The sequence below is a fragment of the Hemiscyllium ocellatum genome, chromosome 6 (genome assembly GCF_020745735.1).
Source record: "Hemiscyllium ocellatum isolate sHemOce1 chromosome 6, sHemOce1.pat.X.cur, whole genome shotgun sequence".
Classification (NCBI taxonomy): domain Eukaryota; kingdom Metazoa; phylum Chordata; class Chondrichthyes; order Orectolobiformes; family Hemiscylliidae; genus Hemiscyllium; species Hemiscyllium ocellatum.
Window position 1 is genome coordinate 82,101,746 of NC_083406.1, and position 24,863 is coordinate 82,126,608.

Genomic DNA, 24,863 nt, shown 5'->3' on the forward strand with positions numbered 1-24,863 from the left:
CGGAGTGGGAGGGAGAGTTGAAGTGTGTGGCCTGTTTCCCCAATGTAGACGAGACCGGGTCAGGAGCAACTGATACAGTAAATGATGTGTGGAAGTGCAGGTAAAACTTTGATGGATGGAAAGGCTCCTTTGGGGCCTTGGATGGAGGTAAGGGGGGGGGGGGGGGAAGGTGTGGGCGCAGGTTTTGCAATTCCTGCAGTGGCAGGGAAAGGTACTGGATGGGAACGGTGGATTGATTGGGTTGGGGAGGGGGATGTGGGCCTGACGAGGGAGTCATGGAGAGAATAGTCTTTATGGAAGGTGGATAGGGGTGGGGAGGGAAATATATTTCTGGTGGTGGGTCCATTTGTAGGTGACGGAAATGGCAGAGGACATCCATTTGTTGGTGGTGGAAATGATCTTGGCTCACAGCCTCATTCCTGATGAAGGGCTTTTGCCCAAAACTTCGATTCTCCTGTTCCTCTGATGCTGCCTGACCTGCTGTCCTTTTCCAGCGCCATACTCTCGACTCTAATCTCCAGCATCTGCAGTCCCTACTTTCACCATAAATATAGAGTAGACCAACATTTGCCCAGTCAGACATTTTATGGCCAACATGCATATTAGGAATGGATATTACTCATTCTTAGACTTGCGCAGTACACAGACTTGTTATCACATTTTGTCTGATGTTAGGGTAGGATATTGTGCTGATCCCAGCAGCAGAAAGCAAGGTGGATAGTGGATCTTAGCTGGGTGGGGGGCCAAAAATAAGGCTCCTGACAGCATAATGGAAGTTTGTAATCAAGTTTTCTGAACTTTAAAGGTAGATTTAGATCCTTTTGTTTGTATTTACCAGTTCACCAGAATTAAGTTCCCCTTCCAAATTAAGTTAATATGAATGAGCAATACATGCTTTCAGTTTCTAAACTGCACAGAAATGGCATGCAATGGGTGACACAGTTATTTTCCTGGACTTTGGAGTAGCTCCTACTTTGTCTCATTGGAGAGCATTTGCCAATAGTGTTGAGATTAGGTGGTGGTAGTCTGAATTGGATGGTAAAAAGTGAGAGAAGCTGGAGTAAAGCAGGATTAAGCTTGGACAAGGGTGGAAGTCTGTTTGGCTGTCTGAGAAGGGGTGGAAGGCCCAGTATGTTTTGCAGCAGGCAGCCCCTTGCTGGTAGGGAATTAAAAGTTGGCTGGGTACTCTTTAAATATGGCACCAGGGTCTTTGATCCCTTAAGGTAAAGTTGAGGGTGTCAACTTCCTATCTACCTCCTCCATAAGATTTTCCCAGCTCCTTGGTCATGCTTCTGGAATCTGGGGGGCTCACCTCCAAGTGGAAATGATACTCACTTCTATATCTGCTGCCAATCTTATACTCCAGAATGGAAGATATGGGCCTTAATCATGGACTGTGTTAGACATAATATTTTCTATTTGCAGACATATTCCAACAGCCTTTAAATTTACTAGCTGCATTTATATTCATGGAAATGATTATGTCATCAACTCCTCTCCAATTCCCAACTTTTATACCTTCAACAAATTATTTGCTCAGAAACATCTTGATTCTCTACGCCAAATGAGTCTCTCTTATAACATCCACCTTTGTGATTTCTGGGCTCTGAACTGTAACTTAGTGTGCACATGGTATAAATCTCACCTCATTGCATTGCCAAGTCTGACTATTTCAGATGAATGTCTCTCCCTCTCACCAGCCAAATCTTCCCAATATTATGGAGCCATCTGGAGGGTAATGACAACCTGAAAACTCCCTTTACATCATGAACTAGCTCTTGAAAAGATCTTCTCTGGTATTTTCTGATGGTAGATGTGAAGAATTCAAAGAAACTGTTGTTTCCAAATTGAGGTAATCTGGCAGTCTCTGTCCCCTTCTCTTCCCAATTTCTCTCAACTATCATGCTTTTCCTGAGGTTCTCTTCACATTTGCTTTTTCCATCATGCATAGGTTTTGTTTTTCAAAGCAAGCAATTTCTTCTCATATCCATTGTTGCTGACATTCCAACTTTACTAATTATTCAGGAAAATGACCTCTCCCTACCTCAGGGCTAGCCATCCACTTTGCACGGTGGTAGTAAATTTTGCACTAATCCGAGGTACATATTTTAGAAAGTCTTTCAAATTCCATTTTGTTGCACGAAATTACTCATCTAAATCTGCATTCTAAAAACTGACAAAATTATTTAAGAAAATCAACATTAAAATAATAACCTTCAGGAAAAAAGTGATATTAAAGGAAAATACAGGATTGTTTATGGTGAAATATATTTCTAAAATACATATTGCAAAAATGGTTACAGTGTGAACTTGCATGGAATTTTGGCACATATCCTAAGATGTGGTGTTGGTAATTCTTTTCCCTCTTATAGATTGGTTATCTTCAACTATCAATACATTGTATCGTTCATTGTCTTTAAGAAGCAACACATAAGGAAAATATCATGACTTTGCACAATTTTGAGAACAAAATGTTAAAAATGCAAAATTAAAATTGGAACACTTGCCAAACAGGACGTTGTTGCTTTTCAGAAAGCATTCATTCTGAAAAATCTTTTATAAGCATCAACACAGAACATTTTATTTAAAAAAATCAATGAAATTCTAGCAATAAAACAGAATCAAATATTGAATTTTTTTTTAGATTAGATTAGACTTAGTGTGGAAACAGGCCCTTCGGCCCAACAAGTCCACATCGACCCGCCGAAGCGCAACCCACCCATACCCCTACATTTACCCCTTACCTAACACTACGGGCAATTTAGCATGGCCAATTCACCTGACCCGCCCATCTTTGGACAGTGGGAGGAAACTGGAGCACCCGGAGGAAACCCACGCAGACACGGGGAGAACGTGCAAACTCCACACAGTCAGTCGCCTGAGTCGGGAATTGAACCCGGGTCTCAGGCGCTGTGAGGCAGCAGTGCTAACCACTGTGCCACCGTGCCGCCCACACATTATTTCATGATAACCAATAAAATCTAATTAAAACTCTTATTCTTTCTAACTAGATTAAATTGTGTTAAATTATTATAAATTTAATGTGCACACATATAAAAATGTGTATGTATCAGGCAGTCTGAGGCTGCAATCAGGTTCTGTTCTTGAGTCTGTTCACAAGTCAATTTGCATGCAAATTGGAACACAATGCAAGACAACATAAAATAGCTGTTTGCATTGACCGGACATGTTCAGATGTTGGATCTTTAAAATTCTGTATGGAATCGCATTCTTCAGTCAGATGTCTGGAAAGTGGATACCCTATATAAAATGGTACCATCAGTCACTGACACAATTCATGGAGCCTTGCTTTTAATAAAATGCCCATCAGTTACATTATTTATTAAAGGATTTCACCTCAATATTGTTTCTCACAGATTGTCCCACAGGAAGATCTACAATGCTAACAATTCCAATTAGAAGCAGTTGACCAACTGAAATATTTTGACTTTTATTGATTTGAATGTCAAACTGAAGCATTGTTGTACCAAGTTCTTCTTTAGCTCTTTAGTTTTGAATCACCTTCTTTACTACAAATGTAGTACAGAATTCACCATTGTAGTTTCAATTCACTCAAACATTGACTAAATTCTCTATTTATGAAAATAGTTTAGACTGAAGTAATTGCTTCTCAGATTCAAACATTTTGCAATGCTGCCATGGATAGAAAAATCAAAAAGAAAATTTACTCTGAATATCAGTAGAATTCCTGATACAGATAGCCAAGGGTATGTTTACAATGAATGCAGGCTAGTATTTTTACAAACAGGCAGAAGTTATGTTGTCTTTATAGGATCAGGATAATCTACTGTGAAGTAAATACAGTTTCAAACAAGCTGAATATTCTCATTTACTGATGTGCATCAGTGCTTCAATGGTTTAATGATTTAAGCCTGGCAATTATATATCATTTAGTTGCATACCTCAAGGATTACACCAAATACTTTAACAACAATTGGACTAAAGGAATGATTGTTGCTCCCTTGGTGTACTAAGAAAATACTTGCACTGGTCACATGTGGTATGACTCATAAATTTAAACACAGATTTCACAAGCCAACTTTATTAGTGCAAAAGCAGCAGATTTAATAAAGATTCCAGATGTAGTAGATTCTGATGAAATCATTGTAGTTCTTACATATTCAAGTAAAAATAATTAAACCAAAGGGCAGTTTTATCTAATTTCTAAAAAGTAATCACAGTTGTTGAATAATTGTTTTGAGACGTTAGGATAAATTACCTCCAGTGTTACAATGTAGGATAGAATCTTACATCTTAAATGTAATTTAAAAACAATGTTTTTAAAAGTCATATTTTGTCTTGGATTCTTAAAACAAACTTGTATACAAGAATATAAAGACACATTCAATCAAGTCCCTGAATATTTCATGTCTTGCACTGAAGCAGCAGAGATTAAATGTTTTTAGGACTAAATCTGTTTGTATAACATCACTTCTGGTGTTGCATAGATCCTGTTGATTTATTGGGGCAAGCAATACTTTAACATTTCTTTGTGGTCTTCTTCAATTATATCAATGAAGAATGCTACCCAGGTAGAAGCCCCTTCTCTTCTTGCCCCTGAGATCTATGTAGTGCATTCAAGGTTGAGTTAAGCAAACAGATTTCTTTCTTTGTATTTTTAAGAGCATCTGAGAGAAATGAACTGCCTGAAATATACAGAGAAGGTCAATGATTCAACCACTTTAATTTTATTTAAAGTGCATTGCCTTCAAGAAAATAAATGCTGAATAAAAGTCCATATTTGGAGGAACAAAAAGTCAAAAATACCACAGACATCTTTAATAGAATTATGTCACACTTAAGTGACAAAATTGACAGTGTTTTTCATTATTACAGTATAATGCAGGCTTGTAAACAAATGTGAAAATACATTTTCATGAGACAATGTTTTATTTTTATGTAAATACACTGTGTATGTAAGCAACATCACACTTATTACATTTTATTAAACTCTGGATGCTTTCTAGTAATCCTAAATATGTTAAAACTTGTTTTAAATCACCCGTGACAAATTTCCTCAACAAATTGGCTCTCATGTATAGCTCTGGATTATTTTATGTAAAAAGACTTTATGGTCAGTAGGTTTAACAGGGGCTTCTTCCAGTCTGCTTCCAGGCTTCATGAACTCCAACAATAGTCTCCTTCTTCACACATTTAAAATAGCCCTTGAAACCATGTTTTATTGGCACCTGTTGAAACCAAAGTATAAGTCTCAGTTACTGTAAACAAACAGATTTTTCTTGTCATAATCTACTAGGGTCATTTTGTTCCAGTTTAAACTATTTTGGACACTTTTAGGTTAGTATTCAAGATTTTTATAAACCCAGGAATGTAGGTATTATCCAAAAAATATAAAACTATCAAATATTATGTCTTCCACCTTTTCACATATATCCAATATTCTGTAAATCTAAAATTTTCCATCTTCTGTTGTCTATCGTGAACCCCACTGCTACTGTGTTGCCCAAATTTGGTATCATCCATGTTTTTTTTAAACACATAACATTTAATAACAAAAGAATACATGTTCAACCTCATTTATTAATGTTTTTTCTGAATCCATCAGGTCTTTTCCCCTAACTGAAGTACATTGTTGTTGTTGTGTAGATTATTCAGTCAGAAATTTAAATGTTGTGAAAAAGGACGAACAAGAGTAAACATCGTATCACAAATAGTTACTCTTAATCCAAATTATGGGATCACTCCCAGGAATATCATTTAGTCCACCCAAATTCACTGTCTAATTCATTTAAGTTTCCTAAATGCTTTCAAAGCTTTCATTTCTACTATTTTATTTGAAAGTCCATTCCTTGAATGGTAGAGGATGCTCTCCCTGGCTAATACCTTGAGTGAGTTACGCATTGAAGAGAACACTGGCTTCCCAAAGGCATTTAACTGCCATTAATATGCTGGATTCAGAACTCCTTCCCGTCTGGGTCAAGGAAACTCCCTCAGACAGCTGCCAGCTAGCCAAATGTCAGAAGCTCCAGCCCATTGGGACAGAGTTGTGTATTGCTGTATCTAGAATTTGGTCATGTGAGAAATGGAACTTGCCTGCTTCTTTCCACCCTGAGGTGAAAAGGCTGGTGTTTGGGAGGCCATGAGGGGATGGCAAACTGGTGTGGGGGTAGTCCTCCAATGGGTCCAGGAAAGAAATGCTGGTTTGAATGTTTGGTGTGCTGCTGCCAGTTAAAGTCCTACAGTAGTGGGTGAGGCCCTTAAATGGGCATCCCCCACTTGATATCCTCAAATTGGCCCATTAATTGTTGGCTGGCCAAAGCCAGCTCCACTGCTGGGTAAATGCAAACGATGCATAGGTAGGAGGGTGATCAGTGCGCATGCACCTCCGAGATTTAGTGAGTCTCACACTTTAAACCAAGGGAAGGTGAGCATTAAATCCAGCCTCTTGTACATATCACTTATTGTGAGAAGATTTTTGTGATCATATTAAATTTACTTTTTATTAATTTAAACCTGTGTTCCTTTCATTGATTCCCAACAATTAGTAATCTTCATAACTTAGCCTTCCCATTTCTTGCCTGGCTATTTCACTCTATGCTGTAAGATTGCTGAAGGGCCCAAATATTTTGATCTGAGAATCAGGATCAGCCTCGCGCCATTTCTCTGCACTGTTTCTGGTATGTGAATATTTCCTTTATGTTTTGGTGACAAAACTGGATGTAAGCAAAGGTGCACTATAAGTTTAATCAAGATTTCCTCTTGTTTTGATTTTGCAGTTTACATTCTGTAGGCTGTGTTGTACACTCATCTATATTACATTTTATATGCTTTTGTTCTGTTTATATTCAGTTTGTTCAAAGCATCCTGCAAATTCTGAGATGCCACCTGCTCCTCTTGACACAGTATCAATACAAACTGAACTAATTTGCATTGAATTTTTCAAACCAATCCATTGGGATGAATTAGAAACATTAGTACTCCTAAATCGCACTCTGGAGCATCCTACTCCAACATAACTGAAAGCACCTATTGGTTTTGACTCTTCAATCAATTTTGTCTCTATTCTGTACTTATCCAGAATTGAGACATTGTACTGATCTGGAGTTCTTTTCTCTAGGAAAGATATGACTGAACGTTGAACTAATAGTGGTCTTAAAGATTTTAACAGTGTAGTAGGGTAAACATGGAGAAAATGTAACACGATCCCATGTATTAGGGAGATGAAAACTTGGCAGGGGGTGGGGAGAGGGTATGAAGAGGAAGACAAATGCAATCAGGAGATATAAGATTAAATAGAAGATAAATCGCTAATAAATCCAACAACTAATTCAGGAGAAACTTCACTGACTAGGGAATAGTTAAAATGTGGAACTTATCTCCACAAGGTTAAAGTTAAAAACACAAATGTGTTTTAGCGAAGATATATTAGGAAGGCTGGAGAGGTGCTGTACTGCTGCTATCGTTCAGATCAGATGTTAACCCAAGGTCAACTATAATTATATTCACTGGTTTGGAAAATGCAGCAACTGTATTTGGAACTTGAATATCACCTTCAAGCCACGATGCAGCCTTGTCATAATCACTCCAAGGAACTCTTGTTTGCTCAGACACCCATCTCCATCCACATCAAAAATCCTGAAGACAGTATCAAGAACATTATCTGATAATTCTTGCCCTGTTGCAACTTTCACAGCTCTCTTGAATTGTCCTAAATTTAACATGGAAAGCACACATTATATTGAGACAAAGTTATTCCAATATCATTGAAAACATTAAAATATAAAAAAAATTCTCCTTGAAGAAGTAATATATTGTTGCAAAAGCTGTCATGGATTTATGTAGCATTTCTTATCTAGTTGAAACATGTTATATAGATATAAAGGGCAAAGTTTAATGTACTTAATTAATTTGGCGTGATGTAGACTTTTCATCTTTGCTCATCCAGTTAAAGTTGGAGCCCATTCAAATTTAAATTTGGAACTATACTCTACCTCCAGAAATGCAATGTCATTGTTGAAGGTCTAGGAGTGTTGGTATCTCACTATCTGGTATTTCTATTCATGTTTTAGTTATCTGCAATGGGATTGAGTATGTCAGTTTTGCTTTACTTGTCTGGTACAATATGAGTTGTCCTGGGAATTCCTTTTACCCTTTAAAAAATTCAAAAATAAACAGAAGTGGCAAAGAAATCATCAGACTTTGCATCCACCCGAGCAGCATTGTACAAATCCAGGTTGCAAAATCAGCTGGAGACATGAGGCGTGCTCAGAAAATGTGCCAATGCTAGTGCTTCACAAAGAAGGCTGTTCTACAGGCAAGACTTGGTCCATTGTATGCCATGCTGATATATGCACAGAAAATTAATCACACGCACAGGAAACTTAACAAGCTCACATCTGTAAAGTCTCAGTGTCATTAAGTTCCAACACAATGTAGAGATAGACTGCTTCTCAAAAGCAGGAGGATTATGCCTGAAAGCTCAATTTGTGATCCTATGAATATCATGGCACATTCTCTAAGACCAAGGCAGCTATAACCTGACTGGTAAGGAACTAAAATTATGTTCACTTGAAGGGAAGTGTGCTGCTTGCAAACATTTTTTTGCATAAGTTTAAAGGAAAGCTAGGATGTAAGTAGCTGGTACATCAGTGCTGGGAAAGGAAAAATGCCTTCAGTTATTCATTTTAAGAAGTGCAGACGATTAGGCTTGCCGGAATAGAGACATCATAAAGTCATTTTTATCAACAAGAATAAGAGGTGACAGGAAAAAATAAGTAAGGGGAACATGAGGTATAGCTCTGAATTCTCAGTAAGGAAATGTAATCAACATTCCTGTTTTGTGACTGTGGAACTAGATGTGGTGCATTCAGAGGAAGTAACAAGGAAGGTAGTCCATCATGCCATTCCAAAGCACCACAGGTCATTACGGCGATATGTCTGTCATGAGAATGAAGTTGGAGGTTACAGCTCACCAGTCAACAGAAGAATTGTAAATGGCTGAATTGCTCTTAAAAAGCAGTAAGTGAGCTTCTATACATTTATCAATACCCAGAACTCTGGCGCCCACTAATGTTGGAAGGTACCACATGCAGACATGTTAGGAAAAATACAGGATGTTACTACTCACGTTATAAAATTTAAACAAAGACTTTTCCTGGTTTATGTATCACACTCCTGGTTCTAATTTCTGCATGTGGAAATAAATCCACAATGTCAAGCAAGCCTGGATTTGGCTGTAATGGATGTTTCAAAATCAGATTTGCAAAAACAGTGTTGTAGCAACACTGAATGAAGAGCAATATATTTCCAGGTCAGCATAGTGAGTAGCTTGGAGGGGATCTTGCATATGGTGTCCTCATCTTCTGTCCTTGTCATCCTAGATGGAAGTGGTCATGGATTTGGAAGGTGCTGTCTAAGGATCATTGGTGAATTACTACAGGGCATTTTTTAGATGATACACACTACTGCTGCTGAGTGTTGCTAGTACAAGGAGTCAATATATGAAGATGTGATGCTTATCACACTTTTTGCTTTGTCCTGGATGGTGTTAAGCTTTTTATGTGTTGGTGGAGCTGCGCTCATCCGGGCAACTGGGGAGTATTCCATCACACTCATGCCGTGTGCCTTAGATTAGATTACTTACAGTGTGAAAACAAGCCCTTCAGCCCAACAAGTCCACACCAACCCGCTGAAGCGCAACCCACCATTCCCCTATGTTTATCCCTTCATCTAACACTACGGGCAATTTAACTTGGCCAATTCACCTAACCTGCACATTTTTGGATTGTGGGAGGAAACCGGAGGAAACCCACGCAGACACGGGGAAAATGTGCAAACTCCACACAGAGAGTCGCCTGAGGCGGGAATTGAACCTGGGTCTCTGGTGCTGTGAGGCAGCAGTGCTAACCATTGTGCTACCATGCCACCTTGTAGATGGTGAACACATTCTAGGGAGTCAGGAGGTGAGTTCTTCACTGAAGGATTCCTAGCCTCTGCCCTGCCCTTGTGGGCACAGCATTTATATGGGTAGCTCAGTCTCTGGTCAATCATTCACCCAGGTTGCTGATAGTGGGAGATTCAGCAACAATAATATCTTGAATGACCAAGGGCAATGGTCAGATTCTTTCTTGTTGGGGTGACCATTGTCCAGCATTACTGTAGTGTGAATGTTACCTGCCTCTTTTCAGTTCAAGGAGAGATTTTGGATACAGGTCTTGGTGCATTCTGACATAGACTACTTCATTATCTACGGAATCGTGACCATTGTGCAAACATCAGTGAACATCCCCCACTTCTGACCTTATGAGGGAAGGAAGGTAATTGATAAAGCAGCTGAAGTGGTTTTCCTGATGAAGGGCTTTTGCCCGAAACGTCGATTTTACTGCTCCTCAGATGCTGCCTGAACTGCTGTGCTTTTCCAGCACCACTAATGCAGAATCTTGGAAATTGCCCTGAGGGTCTCTTGCAGTGATGTCCTCCACAGTATCCACAAACCTTCACTTTCTTGACTATTATGGTAGAATTGTCTGCTGACCAGTTTTGTCCAGGGCTACAGATGTAGAAGGACTCATGAGGTAAAATACTGGAGGACATTCAAGACAGTAGGATGAAGAATGTAAATAGATTCAAAGAATCACAAAACTATTTCAATGTAGCCCATTGTGCCAACACTTGCTTAATTATCTATTACCAATCCCCTGCCTTTTCCCCTTAACCCTGCACACCAAAACGCAACCAATGCCCTTTTGAATGCCTTAATTAACTGACCTCCACCATAGTTCCAGGCAGTGTATTCCATACCCTAACAATTCACTGTGGGAAAGTTCTTTTTTATATCATCCTTGCTCCATTTTCATATCACTTTAAATCTATGCACTCTCATTCTTGTTTCTTTTATGAAAGAAACAGAAATGGAAACAGCATCTCCCTACCCACTCTATCCAGCCTACTCATAATTTTGAAAACCCTCTATCAAATCTCTTCCAGGCTTCTCTCCAGGAGAACAGGCCAAACATCTTCAATCTATTTTCTTTACTAAAATTTCTCCTACCTGGTACCATTCTAGTAAATCACTTCTGCTCTCTTTCCAATACATTTGCATTTTTTCTATAACTTGCCTCCCAAAACTGTATTCTGGATCAGTGGTGCTGGAAGAGCACAGCAGTTCAGGCAGCATCCAAGGAGCAGCGAAATCGATGTTTCGGGCAAAAGCCCTTCATCAGGAATAAAGGCAGTGAGCCTGAAGCATGGAGAGATAAGCGTGGAGAGAGTATGCGTGGAGAGGAGGGTGGGGGTGGGGAGAAATTAGCATAGAGTACAATAGGTGAGTGGGGGTGGAGATGAAGGTGATAGGTCAGGGAGGAGAGGGTGGAGTGGATAGGTGGAAAAGGAGATAGGCAGGTAGGACAAGTCCGGACAAGTCATGGGGACAGTGCTGAGCTGGAAGTTTGGAACTAAGGTGAGGCGGGGGAAGGGGAAATGAGGAGACTGTTGAAGTCCACATTGATGCCCTGGGGTTGAAGTGTTCCAAGGTGGAAGATGAGGCGTTCTTCCTCCAGGCGTCTGGTGGTGAGGGAGCGGCGGTGAAGGAGGCCCAGGACCTCCATGTCCTCGGCAAAGTGGGAGGGGGAGTTGAAATGTTGGGCCACGGGGTGGTGTGGTTGATTGGTGCGGGTGTCCCGGAGATGTTCCCTAAAGCGCTCTGCTAGGAAGCGCCCAGTCTCCCCAATGTAGAGGAGACTGCATCGGGAGCAACGGCCTCCCAAAACTGTATATAATATTTCGGTGGAGACCTAACAAATGTCTTGTATGTGTTCAGCATCACCTCCTTGTTCTTGCGCTCCATACCCCTAAGAATAAAGCAGAGAAAACTGTTTGCCTTATTTACTGCTTTCCCCAACTGACCCGTCCACTTCAATGATCTGTGCACGTGTACACCCAGGTTCCTCTGTTCCTGAACCCTTTAGAATTGAGTCTCAGAAATTACCCTAAGGCAAGCCTGCAGTGATGTCCTCCAAAGTATCCATAAATCTATACTTTATTGGCCATTACGGTAGAATTAAACCCAATTGTGTGGTGTCTTTTAGTGTTTTTCTGATCAAAGTGCATCACCTCACATTTCTCTTGAACCTCATCTGCCACCTTTCTGCTTATTTCACCAACTTGTCAATATCCTCGAATTCCACACTGTTCTCCTCATATTTCACAACTCTTTGAAGTTTCAAAGCTCTCCCTCTTCCATCAACTTTCCAGTCATAGATTCATCTGCCTTAGTCCTTTTATTTCTGCAGCAGGTAAAATCAGCATACATGATGAAAGCATAGATTTAGATCTTATGTGACATGAGTAATCCAACTCCAATACATTCTATCATTTTGATGCTGTTTGATTAAAAAATACCTTCAAAGTCGAAATGCTTTTCTGTTTTCAGAATAATATATAATGTTGCACTGTACATACCTATTCCAACAGGACGGTTAGCTGCAGTGAACATATTCATAGTGAAAGCAAAATCTTCAAGATGATTCATAAAGTGGCAAAATGCCCTGAATTCTTGAAAGGAAATGCTCTGGAATATAAAGAAACACTAGTTAGTATTTAAGAAGAAGTTGCATGTAAAATATATAGGAGCAAAGATAGCAGAACATAGTAATAAAGAAAGAGGACAGGAGAGATTGAAAGAGAGAATGAACAGGAAAAAGAGTAAAAGAGAGAAAGATTGACATTCTTAGGTTATGAGACTGGAAATCCACTGTGACTGTGTTCTGGAATACACTGAGGTACTTATGTTCAGTCATAGAAGTGGGGGACATTGGTGCCAAAACTGGCTTTAATACCACTACATTAGGCAGGGAAATAAAATCTGCTATTACTCCTAATGCTCCCTAAGTGGCCCATGCTGAATGTGCAAGTGTGTAAATGTTGAGTGACAGGAAGACTGGGATCCGAACTAATATCTCCTGAGATTGTTTTGTCTGTTGGGTTAACAAATACACAATGCCTGATCAGCTATCTCAGGTGTGGATACACATCTCATTAACAACCCGATAATATCAGAAATGGAAACATAAAAGTCAAGGATAGAGGGGGAGAGAGAGAGAGAAAGAGAGAAGAATTAGAGAGGACCAGGTGAGGGTGAGACAGAATGACAATTGGAAGTAAAACTAATTAATTTTTAAAATTCCAGATGAGAGCAGGAAGCAGCACTGAAGACATTATTGATGTTTAACTTGTCCACTGTGGGTGAAGGCCTTGTGTAGGACTGAAATAAGGAATATTCCACATACCCCACAAAGAAACAAGCGTAGCTGGGGGCTATGCAGTTACCCATAGCCACACCTTTGACTTAGAGAAAGTGAGATGAGTTAAAGGAGAAGTTGTTCAAAGTGAAACCAAGCTTAGCCAGGAGGAGGGTGGTGGTGGATGGAGATTGTATAGAGTTCTCTTCAAGGAAGAAGCAGAGACCCTTCAAACCTCCTGATGAGTGATGGATATGCACATCTATGGAGGAGAGGTGGTGGCTATGGTCAGAAAACTGGAAATTATGGAACCGACCAAAAGTATCAGCAGACTTATGAATGTAAGTGAGGAGAAACTGATCAAGTGGGGGGAAAGAAATCAATAGTGGTCCAGTTTATGCATTTTGGAAAGAAATACAATCAGAAATGTTGAGATTGTACAGGATGATGGTGAGGCCACTTTTGGAGTACTGTGTACAGTTCTGGTTGCCTTGTTATAGGAAACATATTATTAAATTGGAGAGGGTTCAGAAAAGATTTACCAGTATGTTGCCAAGAATGAAGCATTTGAGTTATAAGGATAGGCTGCGACATTTTTCACCAGAGCGCATGAGGTTGAGGGGTAATCTTATACAGGTTTATAAAATCATGAGGTGCATAAATAAGGTGAATAGCAAAGGTCTTGTCCCTAAAATGGCAAGTTCAAGACCAGGGGGCATATTGTTAAGGGGAGAGGAGGAAGATTTAAAAGGGACCTGAGGGGCAACTTTTTCACACAGAGAGTGGCTTGTGTATGGAATGAACTGCGAGAGGAAATGGTAAGTGCAAGTACAGTTGCAACATTTAAAAGACATTTGGATAGGTACATGAATAGGAAAGGCAAATGCAGGCAAGTGGGACTAGTTCAGTTTGGGAAACTTGGTTGGCATAGCCAAGTTGGACCAATGTGTCTGTGCTGTGTGCCTGTCAGGGAAAATGGCAAGAGGCAAAAACAAAATCTTTTGCTAGACTTTGCTTTAACCATGAGAATTACAAAGTAAATATTTATGCCAATGTGAATATCTTCTCAATTCTTCAGACCTTATTGTCTACCAGCATGAAACTCTTCTAGCAGCAGTCTTTCCATAAGTATCATGGAACAATAAGGAACTGTAAAAATAGGATTGGAATTCAAGACAAGAGGAGGCAGAAAGCAGGAAACTATAGACCAAGCTATAAAACCAGGCTAATGTTAGAGGAACATAAGTTTGAATCTCACTGTGGCATATGGTGAAACTTGAATTCAATTTGAAATCAGGAATAAAATGGTCCCCTAATGGTAGCCATAACCAGTTATTGTAAAAATCCATCTGGCTTGTTAATGTCCTTTAGGGAAGGAAATCCGCCATCCTTACCTAGTCTAGTCTACATACGACTCCAGACACACAGTAATGTGATCGACTCTTAATTGCCTACTGGGTAATTAGGGACAGGAAATAAATGATTCCCACAAATAAATAAACAAAATATCAATGAGGTTATACTTAGATACTTAGAAAATCAAGATTTGATCAGGCAGAGCCTGTTTTCTCTAGGTTGTGTGGCTGTGCATGTGCAGCTGCTCTGATATTCTGAAAATGGTGATTCCGTCAGTATGTTGATCATGGCATTGACTTCTGATTCTAGAAGTTGTTGCCATGCATGGGCTTTGGAGACTGCACAGCCAATAAGAAAATTATTCAGAATGCTGTTCATAGGCCAAATTGTCCACTTCTGCTCCTAAACCCTATATTCATGTTGATGATTGTCAGAAAAATTCATGTGGTTCACTGATGTTCTTTAGTAAGGAAATCTGCTGTCCTCACCTAGTCTGGCTTATATGTATAATTGGGTGTCAAATGCCCTTTGGGCAATTAGAGATGTGCAACAACATCTGGTCTGGCCAATGATACTGACACCCCGTAAACAAATAATAAAAAAAACTGAGTGTTTCCTTCCATGAAATTTGAATATCTTAAACTTTATTTTGAGACATGTATGAAGAAAATAATCAACAACTGTGTTCACAAAATCATCTGCTGTGTTTACAAAACTCCTGTTGGAAAAAATGCTAATTTCTCTTGTCTTGAATACTATTGTTACAAGCTCCTATTACAAAGAAGGCTATTTATATATATTTTTGGCATTAATTACATATTTGCTTGAGATATTATTCAGATTGATAGGAACGATATATATAAATACTGCCATTGAGACAAAATCTGTCATCTGTGGCAAAACAAAGACAGTTGTAAAAGTTGAAATTTGAAATTCATATGGTAAAAGGAAACTTAATTTTAGGTAAATGCTAACCTCCCCTGGAGGTAATTTCCTCACGTTCTTCCAGTAAATATTACGGTTTTGCTCTTCAGTGAAATGGAGCAGCCAAGCTGCAAACTCTTCTCTTCTCATGGTTTTCATGCCTCGAGAGAACTCTGTAAATTCAATCTCTTGCACTTCTGTTTGCAGATCTTCCATAAATCTAAAAAAGGAACACACCAGAGATCAAAGTTTTTACAATGTCAAAATCCAGTCCAAGAGTCTTTGAAGATAATTGTTACCTCATCAAAAGTTCTTCAAATTTTGACTTCAGCATGCATTTAACAGTTGAAATGTGAAAACCAAGGCATTTAAAAAAAATTCAATCACGGGATGCAGGTTTTTTTCTATTTAGTCATGGGATGTGGCACTATAGGCTGGGCTAGCATTTATTGCCAATTCCTAATTGTCCATTCTCAAGAAGATGACTTCAATTACTGCTCCAACTCTTAAAGAGTCTGACATAAACGTAGGGTTAGGTGGTCCATGTGGGCTCATGATTGCCCTTTGCAACAATAATGTAAGATGCTTGTTACATGTGTTCAGCACTGACTATCTGCTATTGCAGATGTCAACTGAAGCAGCTGAAAGGGTTCTGTTATGTGAAAATTTCATACCGAGGTGATCTCTCCGACTGCAGGGAAAGCTGGCCCTGTTTCAGATACTTTCTGCCTCAGATAGGAAAATGAAACATAGTGAAAATAAGTCTGTTTTGACGTGTTTAGATAGATGTTTAGAAATGCCTGGAGTGTGGATTCAATGCCACAGGAATTCCTGTATTTATGTTTTTAGCTCTTCATGAACTGGACCTCTGAAGCATTTGCAAGATTTTCACAAAATGTGTGTCATCTATGTCAAAACAACACAGTTGTAAAAGGTGAAATTTGAAATTCATTTTGTAAAAGGAAATTCTTCATTTAAATATCCTTATTAAGGAATGCTATAAACTGAGCTATGTTTAATTACAAAAGCCCAGAAAACATTCAATGATGGAGAATAAAAGACCAAGCATGTAAATAGATAATAAAAATTAAATTAGAAAGGAATGGATACTAAAATACACAATACATTATTAGAACTGTTTCAATGAACTGAGAGCTGAATGTACCGTCATGTAATGTTGTCAAAGAATGCTCAGAGATTGTATTTTGCTCTTAATCTCAGCATAAGCTGATTCTGTTCTATTCATTATTAGTTAACAAAACACCTCTAATAACTGACAGAATATGTTGTGGTAGTGCTGATGTTGGAGTGGGATGTTATAGTCCAACAGCTTTATTTGAAATCATAAGCTTTTGGAGCTCTTCAAAACCTTGCAATTTCAAATATATAAAAAAAATCACTGTTGGACTACAACCTGGTGTTCTGTGACGTCTGAAACTGACAGAATAGTCTGCCACCTAGCACAATAAATGCAAATTGGTATGAAGTGTATTTGAGTTGACTATCCCTTTATCAAGGCTTTTACATAATGCCTGTTATATGAAAAAGGTCAATTTTGTAAGACCGCTGATTACCTAACAGCAAAAAGGTAACAGAGGAAATGAACAAAGGCATGATCGAAGATATATTTTAGGGAAGCTTTTGAAGAAGTAAACATAAGTAGTAAAGTGGATAGTTCAGGAAATAAATTGCAGAGTTTAAGAGCATGTTGCTTAAAAGCCTTGCTATCAATGGTGCCCAGAGGGATTAGAAGGATTTGGGAAGAGCTTGGTGGAAGCATCTTCTGTATACAAATCTAAATGACAAGGTTCGTAAATCGCTTAAATGGTCTTCTCTGGTTTCTGTTATCTTATGTCTTACAATACCTTTTTGTCTCATTTTTATTTACACTACGTAACACATCTTGGATATTGTTTTCATTTAGCAATTTGTATGATATTTTAGAATTTCTCACATTCCATCCTCTGTAAACTTGAGGCAATTTAAAATTTTGTATGTCAATGTCCTTACTTGGACCAAATCCCATTTAACTGTCACCCATACATGCCGACAAATACTGGTTTCTCATTAAACAATACTTAGATTTTTAAACTTTTGTTTCTTGTCTTCAAATCATTTCATGGTCTTGCTTTACCCTATCTCTCTTCAACCTCACAACCCTCCAAGATCTCTTTATTTTTCTAATTCTGGCTTCCTGAGAGTGAGTGAGGCCCCTTTCGAACAGGGCTGACCATGGGTTGCATCCTTGTTGTTCTAGCTTTCCGCTTCACTGAAGCAACATTGCTTGTGACTGAAGAGACCAATGCTGGAGTGACAGTCCCAGTCGGAGAGGTCACATCTGTATGTGGTCGTTGATCTGCTGGAACTGCTGCACTCCTTCCTTCGTGCCCACTTGTCCGATGCAGTGCTCATCAGCTTCTTTTCCCTGTTTTGAGGTGTTGGTTCAGGGTGCTTCTCCATCTAGTACGATCAGCAGCAAGCCTTTCCTGGATTCTAACAATATCAAGCACCTTCATGTCCCTCATGCAAATGTCCTTGTAGTGCAGCTGGGGACACCCAGTGAGTCTCTTCCCGGATGTGAACTCTCCATTGAGGACATCCTTTGGGAGGCGGCCATCCTCCATGCAGTGAACATGGCCCAGCCAGTGCAGTCTCCACTGCCTGTGCAGAGTGAACATGCTGGGAAGGCCAGCGTGAGATAGAACTGCTGCACTGGACACACTGTCTTGCTAGGATATGTCCAGGATGTGGCGGATACTCCTCAAGTGGAAGGCATTCAGTCTTCTCTCCTGTCCGGCATATGTAGTCCATGTTTCACTGCCGTACAGCAGTGTGCTAATGATGCAGGCTTTGTAGATTGACATTTTTGTCTTCACTGTCAGCTTGGGATTTGTCCACACTCGAGTCATGAGGCGAGCAAGAGTTGAGGCTGCTTTCTTGATCCTCTTGTTGATCTCTGTGTCCAAGGAGAGGTTGTCAGTGATGGTAGAGTCAAAGTACATAAACTGATGAATGACGTTGAGTGCGTAGTCATCAATGGTGATGGCTGGTGGTGCCTCTGTGTCCTTTCCCAGGACACTCGTCTTCTTCAGACTGATAGCCCGAAATCGTTGCAAGCGTGAGGGAGGTGGTTTACATAACTGGAGTTCTTGCTGGGTGTGTGTTGCAACTGCAGCATCATCGGCAAACAGCACATCCTTGATGAGTGCCGCACATACTATTGTCTTGGCTCTGAGGTGGGCCAGGTTGAACAGCCTGCCTTCTGATCGAGGGTGTAGATAAATCCCTTCCGTTGCGGCGCCAAAGGCATGTTTCAGGAGCACAGCAAAAAAAATCCCGAAGAGTTTGGGAGCGAGATGCACCCTTGTTTGATGCCACTGTGGATGTCGAAGGGCTCAGAAGAGCTGCTGCTGAACTGCACTGTTCTCTTCATGTTATTGTGGAAGGGTTCTATCATGCTCAGCAGTTTCAGTTGGCTGCTGAACTTCAGGAGAACCTTAAAAAGGCAGTTTCTGCTGACCAGGTTGAATGCCTTGGTGAGGTTGAAGAAATTAGATAACGAGAATCCAGACAGAGTATATTCCTTTAGGGTGAAAGGAAAGACTGGTAGGTATAGGGAATGCTGGATGACTAAAGAAATTGAGGGTTTGGTTAAGAAAAAGAAGGAAGCATATGTCAGGTACAGACAGGATAGACAGATGACTCCTTAGAAGAGTACAAAGGAAGTAGAAGTATACTTAAGAGGAAAATCAGGAGGGCAAAAAGGGGACATGAGATAACTGGCTAATAGAATTAAGGAGAATCCAAAGCGTTTTTACAAATACATTAAGGACGAAAGGGTAACTAGGGAGAGAATAGGGCCCCTCAAAGATCAGCAAGGCAGCCTTTGGGTGGAGCTGCAGAAATTGGGGGAGATACTAAACGAGTATTTTGCATCAGTATTTACTGTGGAAAATATATGGAAGATAGAGAATGTAAGGAAATAGATGGTGACACCTTGAAAAATGTCCATATTACAGAGGAGAAAGTGCTGGATGTCTTGAAACACAAAGTTGGATAAATTCCCAGGACCTGATCAAGTGTACCCTAGAACACTGTGGGAAGCTCGAGAAGTGATTGCTGAGCCTCTTGCTGAGATATTTGTATCATCAATAGTCACAGGTGAGGTGCCTGAAGACTGGAGGTTGGCTAACTTGGTGCCACTGTTCAAGGAGGGTGGTAAGGACAAGCCAGGGAACTATAGACCAGTAAGCCTGACGTCGGTGGTGGGCAAGTTGTTGGAGGGAACCCCGAGGGACAAGATGTAAATGTATTTGGAAAGGCAAGAACTGATTAGGGATAGTCAACATGGCTTTGTGCTTGGGAAATCATGTCTCACAAACTTGATGGAGTTTTGTGAAGAAGGAACAAAGATGATTGATGAGGGCAGAGCAGTAGATGTGATCTATTTGGATTTCAGTAAGGCATTCGACAAGGTTCCCCATGGGAGGCTGGTCAGCAAGATTAGATCTCGCGGAATACAGGGAGAATTAGCCATGTGGATACAGAAGTGGCTCAAAGGTAGAAGACAGTGGGTGGTGGTGGATGGTTGTTTTCTCAGACTGGAGGCCTGTGACCAGTGGAGTGCTACAAGGATCGGTGCTGGGTCCTCTATTTTTTGTCATTTACATAAATGATTTGGATGAGAGCATAAGAGATATGGTCAGTATGGACGTGTTGGACTGAAGGGTCTATTTCCACGCTGTATATCTCTATGACTCTATAAGATGACATACAGGGCCATTTTCTGTTCTCTTTACTTCTGCAGTTGGCAAAGGGAGAAGATCATGTCTACTGTTGACCTTTTAGCTCAGAAGCCGCACTGTGACTCTGGGTACATATGTTCTGCCAGTTTCTACAGGTGAGTCAAAATGATCTGAGCAAATGCTTTGCTGACAGTGTTGAGGAGAGAGATACCTCTGTAGCTGTTGCAGTCGCTTCTCTCACCCAAGGGCAACGATCTTGTCATGGGCTGTAGTACAGCTCCTTCTTGCCAGCACTGGCAGAGGACTTCACACAATGGGAGCAGTAAGCTAGTGTTGCAGCACTTGATCAAATCAGGAGGAATCCCATCACAACCCAGGGCTTTACCTGAGGCTAGGCTGTCAGTGACCTTGCTGAGCTCTTCTACTGGCTCTGCATCTAGCTCGTCCATGATCAGTAAGCACATGATGGTATCAAGTGCCTGGCTTCTTGAACATATTTGATTTTAATTGAAACATTATTGGCGGCCATACCTTCAGCTGCCAAAGCCCCAAGTTCCAGAATTCCCTCCTTAAGCCTCTCCACTTAGAGTCATAGAGATGTACAGCATGGAAACAGACCCTTCAGTCTAACCCATTCATGCCGACCAGATATCCCAACCCAATCTAGGCCCACCTGCCAGCACCCAGCCCATATCCCTCCAAAGACATCCTATTCATATAACTTCTCTTCACTCCTTTAACATACCCCTTAAAATCTCTGTCCAAGCTTTAGGACATCTGCACTTATATTGCCTTATATGACTCAGTCTTCAATTTTGCTTTTTAAAGCACGTGTGAAATATTTTGGGAGGTTTTAATATGTTATAGGAACTGTATGAATGTCACCTAATTCTGTATATAATTTTAGTTAATCTTTCACTATGTTGCTCAGGTGAAAGTAAACTTATCATAGTCCCAGAGGACCATACGGCAGCTCTCTCACTAGAGTTTAACTGAGGGTCACTACACCTCAGCTGAGGGTTGAGGTTGAGAAGGCAGGATGTTCATGATGATCACTGCAGGTGTGGGAATTAAACCCAGGCTGTTGTTAGTCAGTCTGCATCACAAACCAGCTGAAAATGTGTTGCTGGAAAAGCGCAGGTCAGGTTGCATCCCAGGGACAGGAAATTCGATGTTTCGGGCATAAGCCCTTCATCCTGATGAAGGGCTTATGCCTGAAACGTCGAATTTCCTGCTCCTTGGATGCTGCCTGACCTGCTGCGCTTTTCCAGCAATACAATTTTGGCTCTGATACTCCAGCATCTGCAGACCTCACTTTCTCCTCACAAACCAGCTGCTCAGCCAACTGAGCTAACCAACCTCTTGTCTCACTCAAGGGTACGACTGAACATTTCACTTATTTTTGTGTTATTGTTAAAGAGTTTGGCAGAGGCAGTGAGAAATATTTTTCAACTGAAATAATATCAGCACTTAACAACATAATGAGAAGCTCTGAAAAAGACAAACAAAAAATAGTGAAGTCATATTCAAAATTTACAAAGGGCAGCCAAGAAAGCTGATGCTTCAAAGAGAGAAATCTGATATACCTTTCCCCTCGGACGAATCAACTTAGTTTTTCACAAGGCGACACTTCTTTAATCATCACAGATAAGCATAGTTCTCTGAGATACACACATTAAAGTTTGTGAGAAGATTTGTAGTTCGGGTGCTCGTTGTTGTGGTTCTGTTCGCCGAGCTGGGAATTTGTGTTGCAGACAATTCTTCTCCTGTCTAGGTGACATCCTCAGTGCTTAGGAGCCTCCTGTGAAGCGCTTCTATGATGTTTCCTCCGGCATTTATAGTGGAAGCGGCAGAGACAAACCACTATAAATGCCGGAGGAAACATCACAGAAGCGCTTCACAGGAGGCTCCCAAGCACTGAGGATGTCACCTAGACAGGGGAAGAAACATCTGCAACACAAATTCCCAGCTCGGTGAACAGAACCACAACATACACACATTAAGTCCTTGCCTAATGTCAATATATGCACTCAGTTTTATCGGTTTCACTTCAAAGTCATTCCCCACCCACCACCACTTCTGCTGGTTTGCGCTGCACTGAAGTCTTGTGCTCCATCTAGTGATAGAAGATATCAGTGCAGGAAGAAACAAAAACAAAAGTTGCTGGAGAAACTCAGCAGGTCTGTCAGTATCTGTGGATAGAGAAAAAAAAATTCAAGTCCAGTGACATTTCTTTAGAACTCAGTGCAGGTAGTCCTGGCATCGAGCTGATCCAGAATGACCAATGTCTAACAGCGGATGGCACCCAGTCTAAAAGTACTGCATGTTAATTTTAAAAAATTATATTGTTTCTCTTTTATATTTAGTGATGCATTTATTTGCAATTTCAGCTGGGAATGCAGGATTGCACATGTATGGAAGTACTTCAACTTGTACATTGTTTTTTTCCTTGCTCACGCATGTGTAAAGGAACCTACTACTGGCTTTAACACTGATTCCAATAGGAACCTGTGATTCACCTAAAGCCACGATGTTCAAAAATACAACCATCACATTAATTGAGGATTTACTGCAGGCGTGAGGTTGATGCAAATGTCATGACAGTTTGCCTATTAAAAGAAAGACAAACTACAGGAATAAGTCCTAACTACCATGTATGGTTCTCCAATAGTTTGTAGTGTTACTTGATATTTTGATAGTTGCAACGACTAGTTTTATTGCCTCTGCAGCTCCAAGGTCCTTTTGCTTTGACTTGGAAAAATTGACAAATTATTGTATTAAAGACATAACAGCTGATGATCAGTATGTGGCAGTTAACTAAATTTGAATTTCGACATGCAAGTGGGCATCTGGGTAAGTTATCTTCAAGCCGTGTATTATTTTGTCATTGCTTGGATTGAGTGTTATGTTGAAACAACCTCTAATTTTTAAAACATAAATATAGAGATTTACTAACACAACTTGCATTTTGCTTTCACAAAATACTGGCAGCCTGGCTGTCAGATCTATCTTTGCACTGTGTAGTCCTCTATGCAGCAGATCATTCTCATCAAATTGCTTTGTTTTAATTGCACTGAATCCAGAAGTAGTCTATCAAACAAAAAGTAAAATATTGAATCTCATTGTTGTATGGCTGTGTTTGCTTGCAGAGATGCATCATTTTTGGCAGTTATCATGATACTTTTTTTGCAATTCTCAAAACTGTCTCACAGAAAATTTGAGCTCAAATGATGATTCAGCTTATTGTTTGAACTCCAAATAAGCAGAAGAACAAATTTGCTACTGCTTTGTCAGTTTTGGGTTGAAAAAATATGTAACTCAACTGCTATATTCAGGTGTATCGAAGCACAGAAAAGAGGAACAGGAGGAGGCCATTCATCCCTTTAAACCTGGTCTGCCAATTAATATGTTCACGACTGATCATCCAACTCAGTAACCTGTTCCACCTTGCTCCCCAAATTCTTTGATCCTTTTAGTCCTAAGAATGATATCCACCTCCTTTATTAAAAGCATTCAATATTTTGGCCCCAGTCACATTCTATGGAAGAGAAGTCCATAGGCTCCTTGTTTTCTTTTTCTTCATCTCAGTCCTAAATAGCCTAAACTGTGTCCTTAGAATGCAACCCCTGATTTTGGACTCCCTGACCATTGGAAACATCCTTCCTCGGTTTCTTCGGTCTCGTCCTGTTAGAATTTATATTAGATCCTTCATCATTATTTGAAACTCAAGTGAATTTAATCCTAACCAATCTCTCTTCATGTGTCAGTCCTATCATCCCAGGAATCAGTCTGGTAAATCTTTATTTAACTTTCTCTGTGGCCAGAATATCCTTCCTCAGATAAGGAGATCAAACTGCATGCAATACTCTAGGATGTGATCTCACCAAGGCCTCGTACAACTGTAGTAAGACATTCTTCTCCTGTACTCAAATCTTCTCATGGTGAAGGCAACATATAATTTGCCTTCTTTACCACCTGCTGCACCTGCATGCTTATCCTCAGCAACTGGTGTACAAGGACGCCTGCATCGCTTCATAGTTTAACCTCCTACCCAGTTTTGTGTCATCTGCAAACTTGGAGATGTTATATTTAATTCCCTCATCTAAATCATTAATATTTATTCTGAATATCTAGGGTCCAAGCACTGCTCCCTGCTGTACTCCACTAGTCACTGGCTGTCACTCAGAAAATGATTCCTTATTCCTACTCTTTGCTTCCTGTCTGCCAGCCAGTTCTTTATCTATAGCAACATACAATACTTCATACTAAAGTCCAATTGCATGTATTTTAACTTTACATGCTAATCAGACATGCAAGAAGAATTGCTAAATATGCTCCCATGCTGCATTGAGGTTGTTTGTAGATTAAATGACATGAAAGAGAGGTGAATTGACTTTGAAGAAGTTAAGAAATTATCTATCAGACAGTGAAAGCACATTTCCAGAAGTAGTTTTGTGAATACAAGGTCTTTGAAAGGGGAAAGATTTAAAAGGGACCTAAAGGGCAACTTTTTCATGCAGAGGGTGGTATGTGTGTGGAATGAGCTGCCAGAGGAAGTGGCGGAGGCTGGTACAATTGCAACATTTATAAGGTATTTGGATACGAAGGGTATGTTGGG

The 24,863-nt window shown here is 40.1% G+C and overlaps 1 protein-coding gene across 1 annotated transcript in view; it reads right to left on the bottom strand.

Moving 5' to 3' along the window:
• Positions 1 to 4,079: 4,079 nt before the first annotated feature.
• The window catches only part of micu2 (mitochondrial calcium uptake 2), a 452,585-nt gene continuing 431,801 nt past the window's right edge, over positions 4,080 to 24,863 (bottom strand). The window contains exons 10-13 of the mRNA XM_060826722.1: positions 15,552 to 15,720; positions 12,442 to 12,550; positions 7,533 to 7,690; positions 4,080 to 5,210 (exon numbers count right to left, since the gene is read on the bottom strand). Of these exons, the coding sequence (XP_060682705.1) occupies positions 5,106 to 5,210; positions 7,533 to 7,690; positions 12,442 to 12,550; positions 15,552 to 15,720 (541 nt within the window). The 3' untranslated portion in view covers positions 4,080 to 5,105. The remainder of the gene's footprint in view (positions 5,211 to 7,532; positions 7,691 to 12,441; positions 12,551 to 15,551; positions 15,721 to 24,863) is intronic.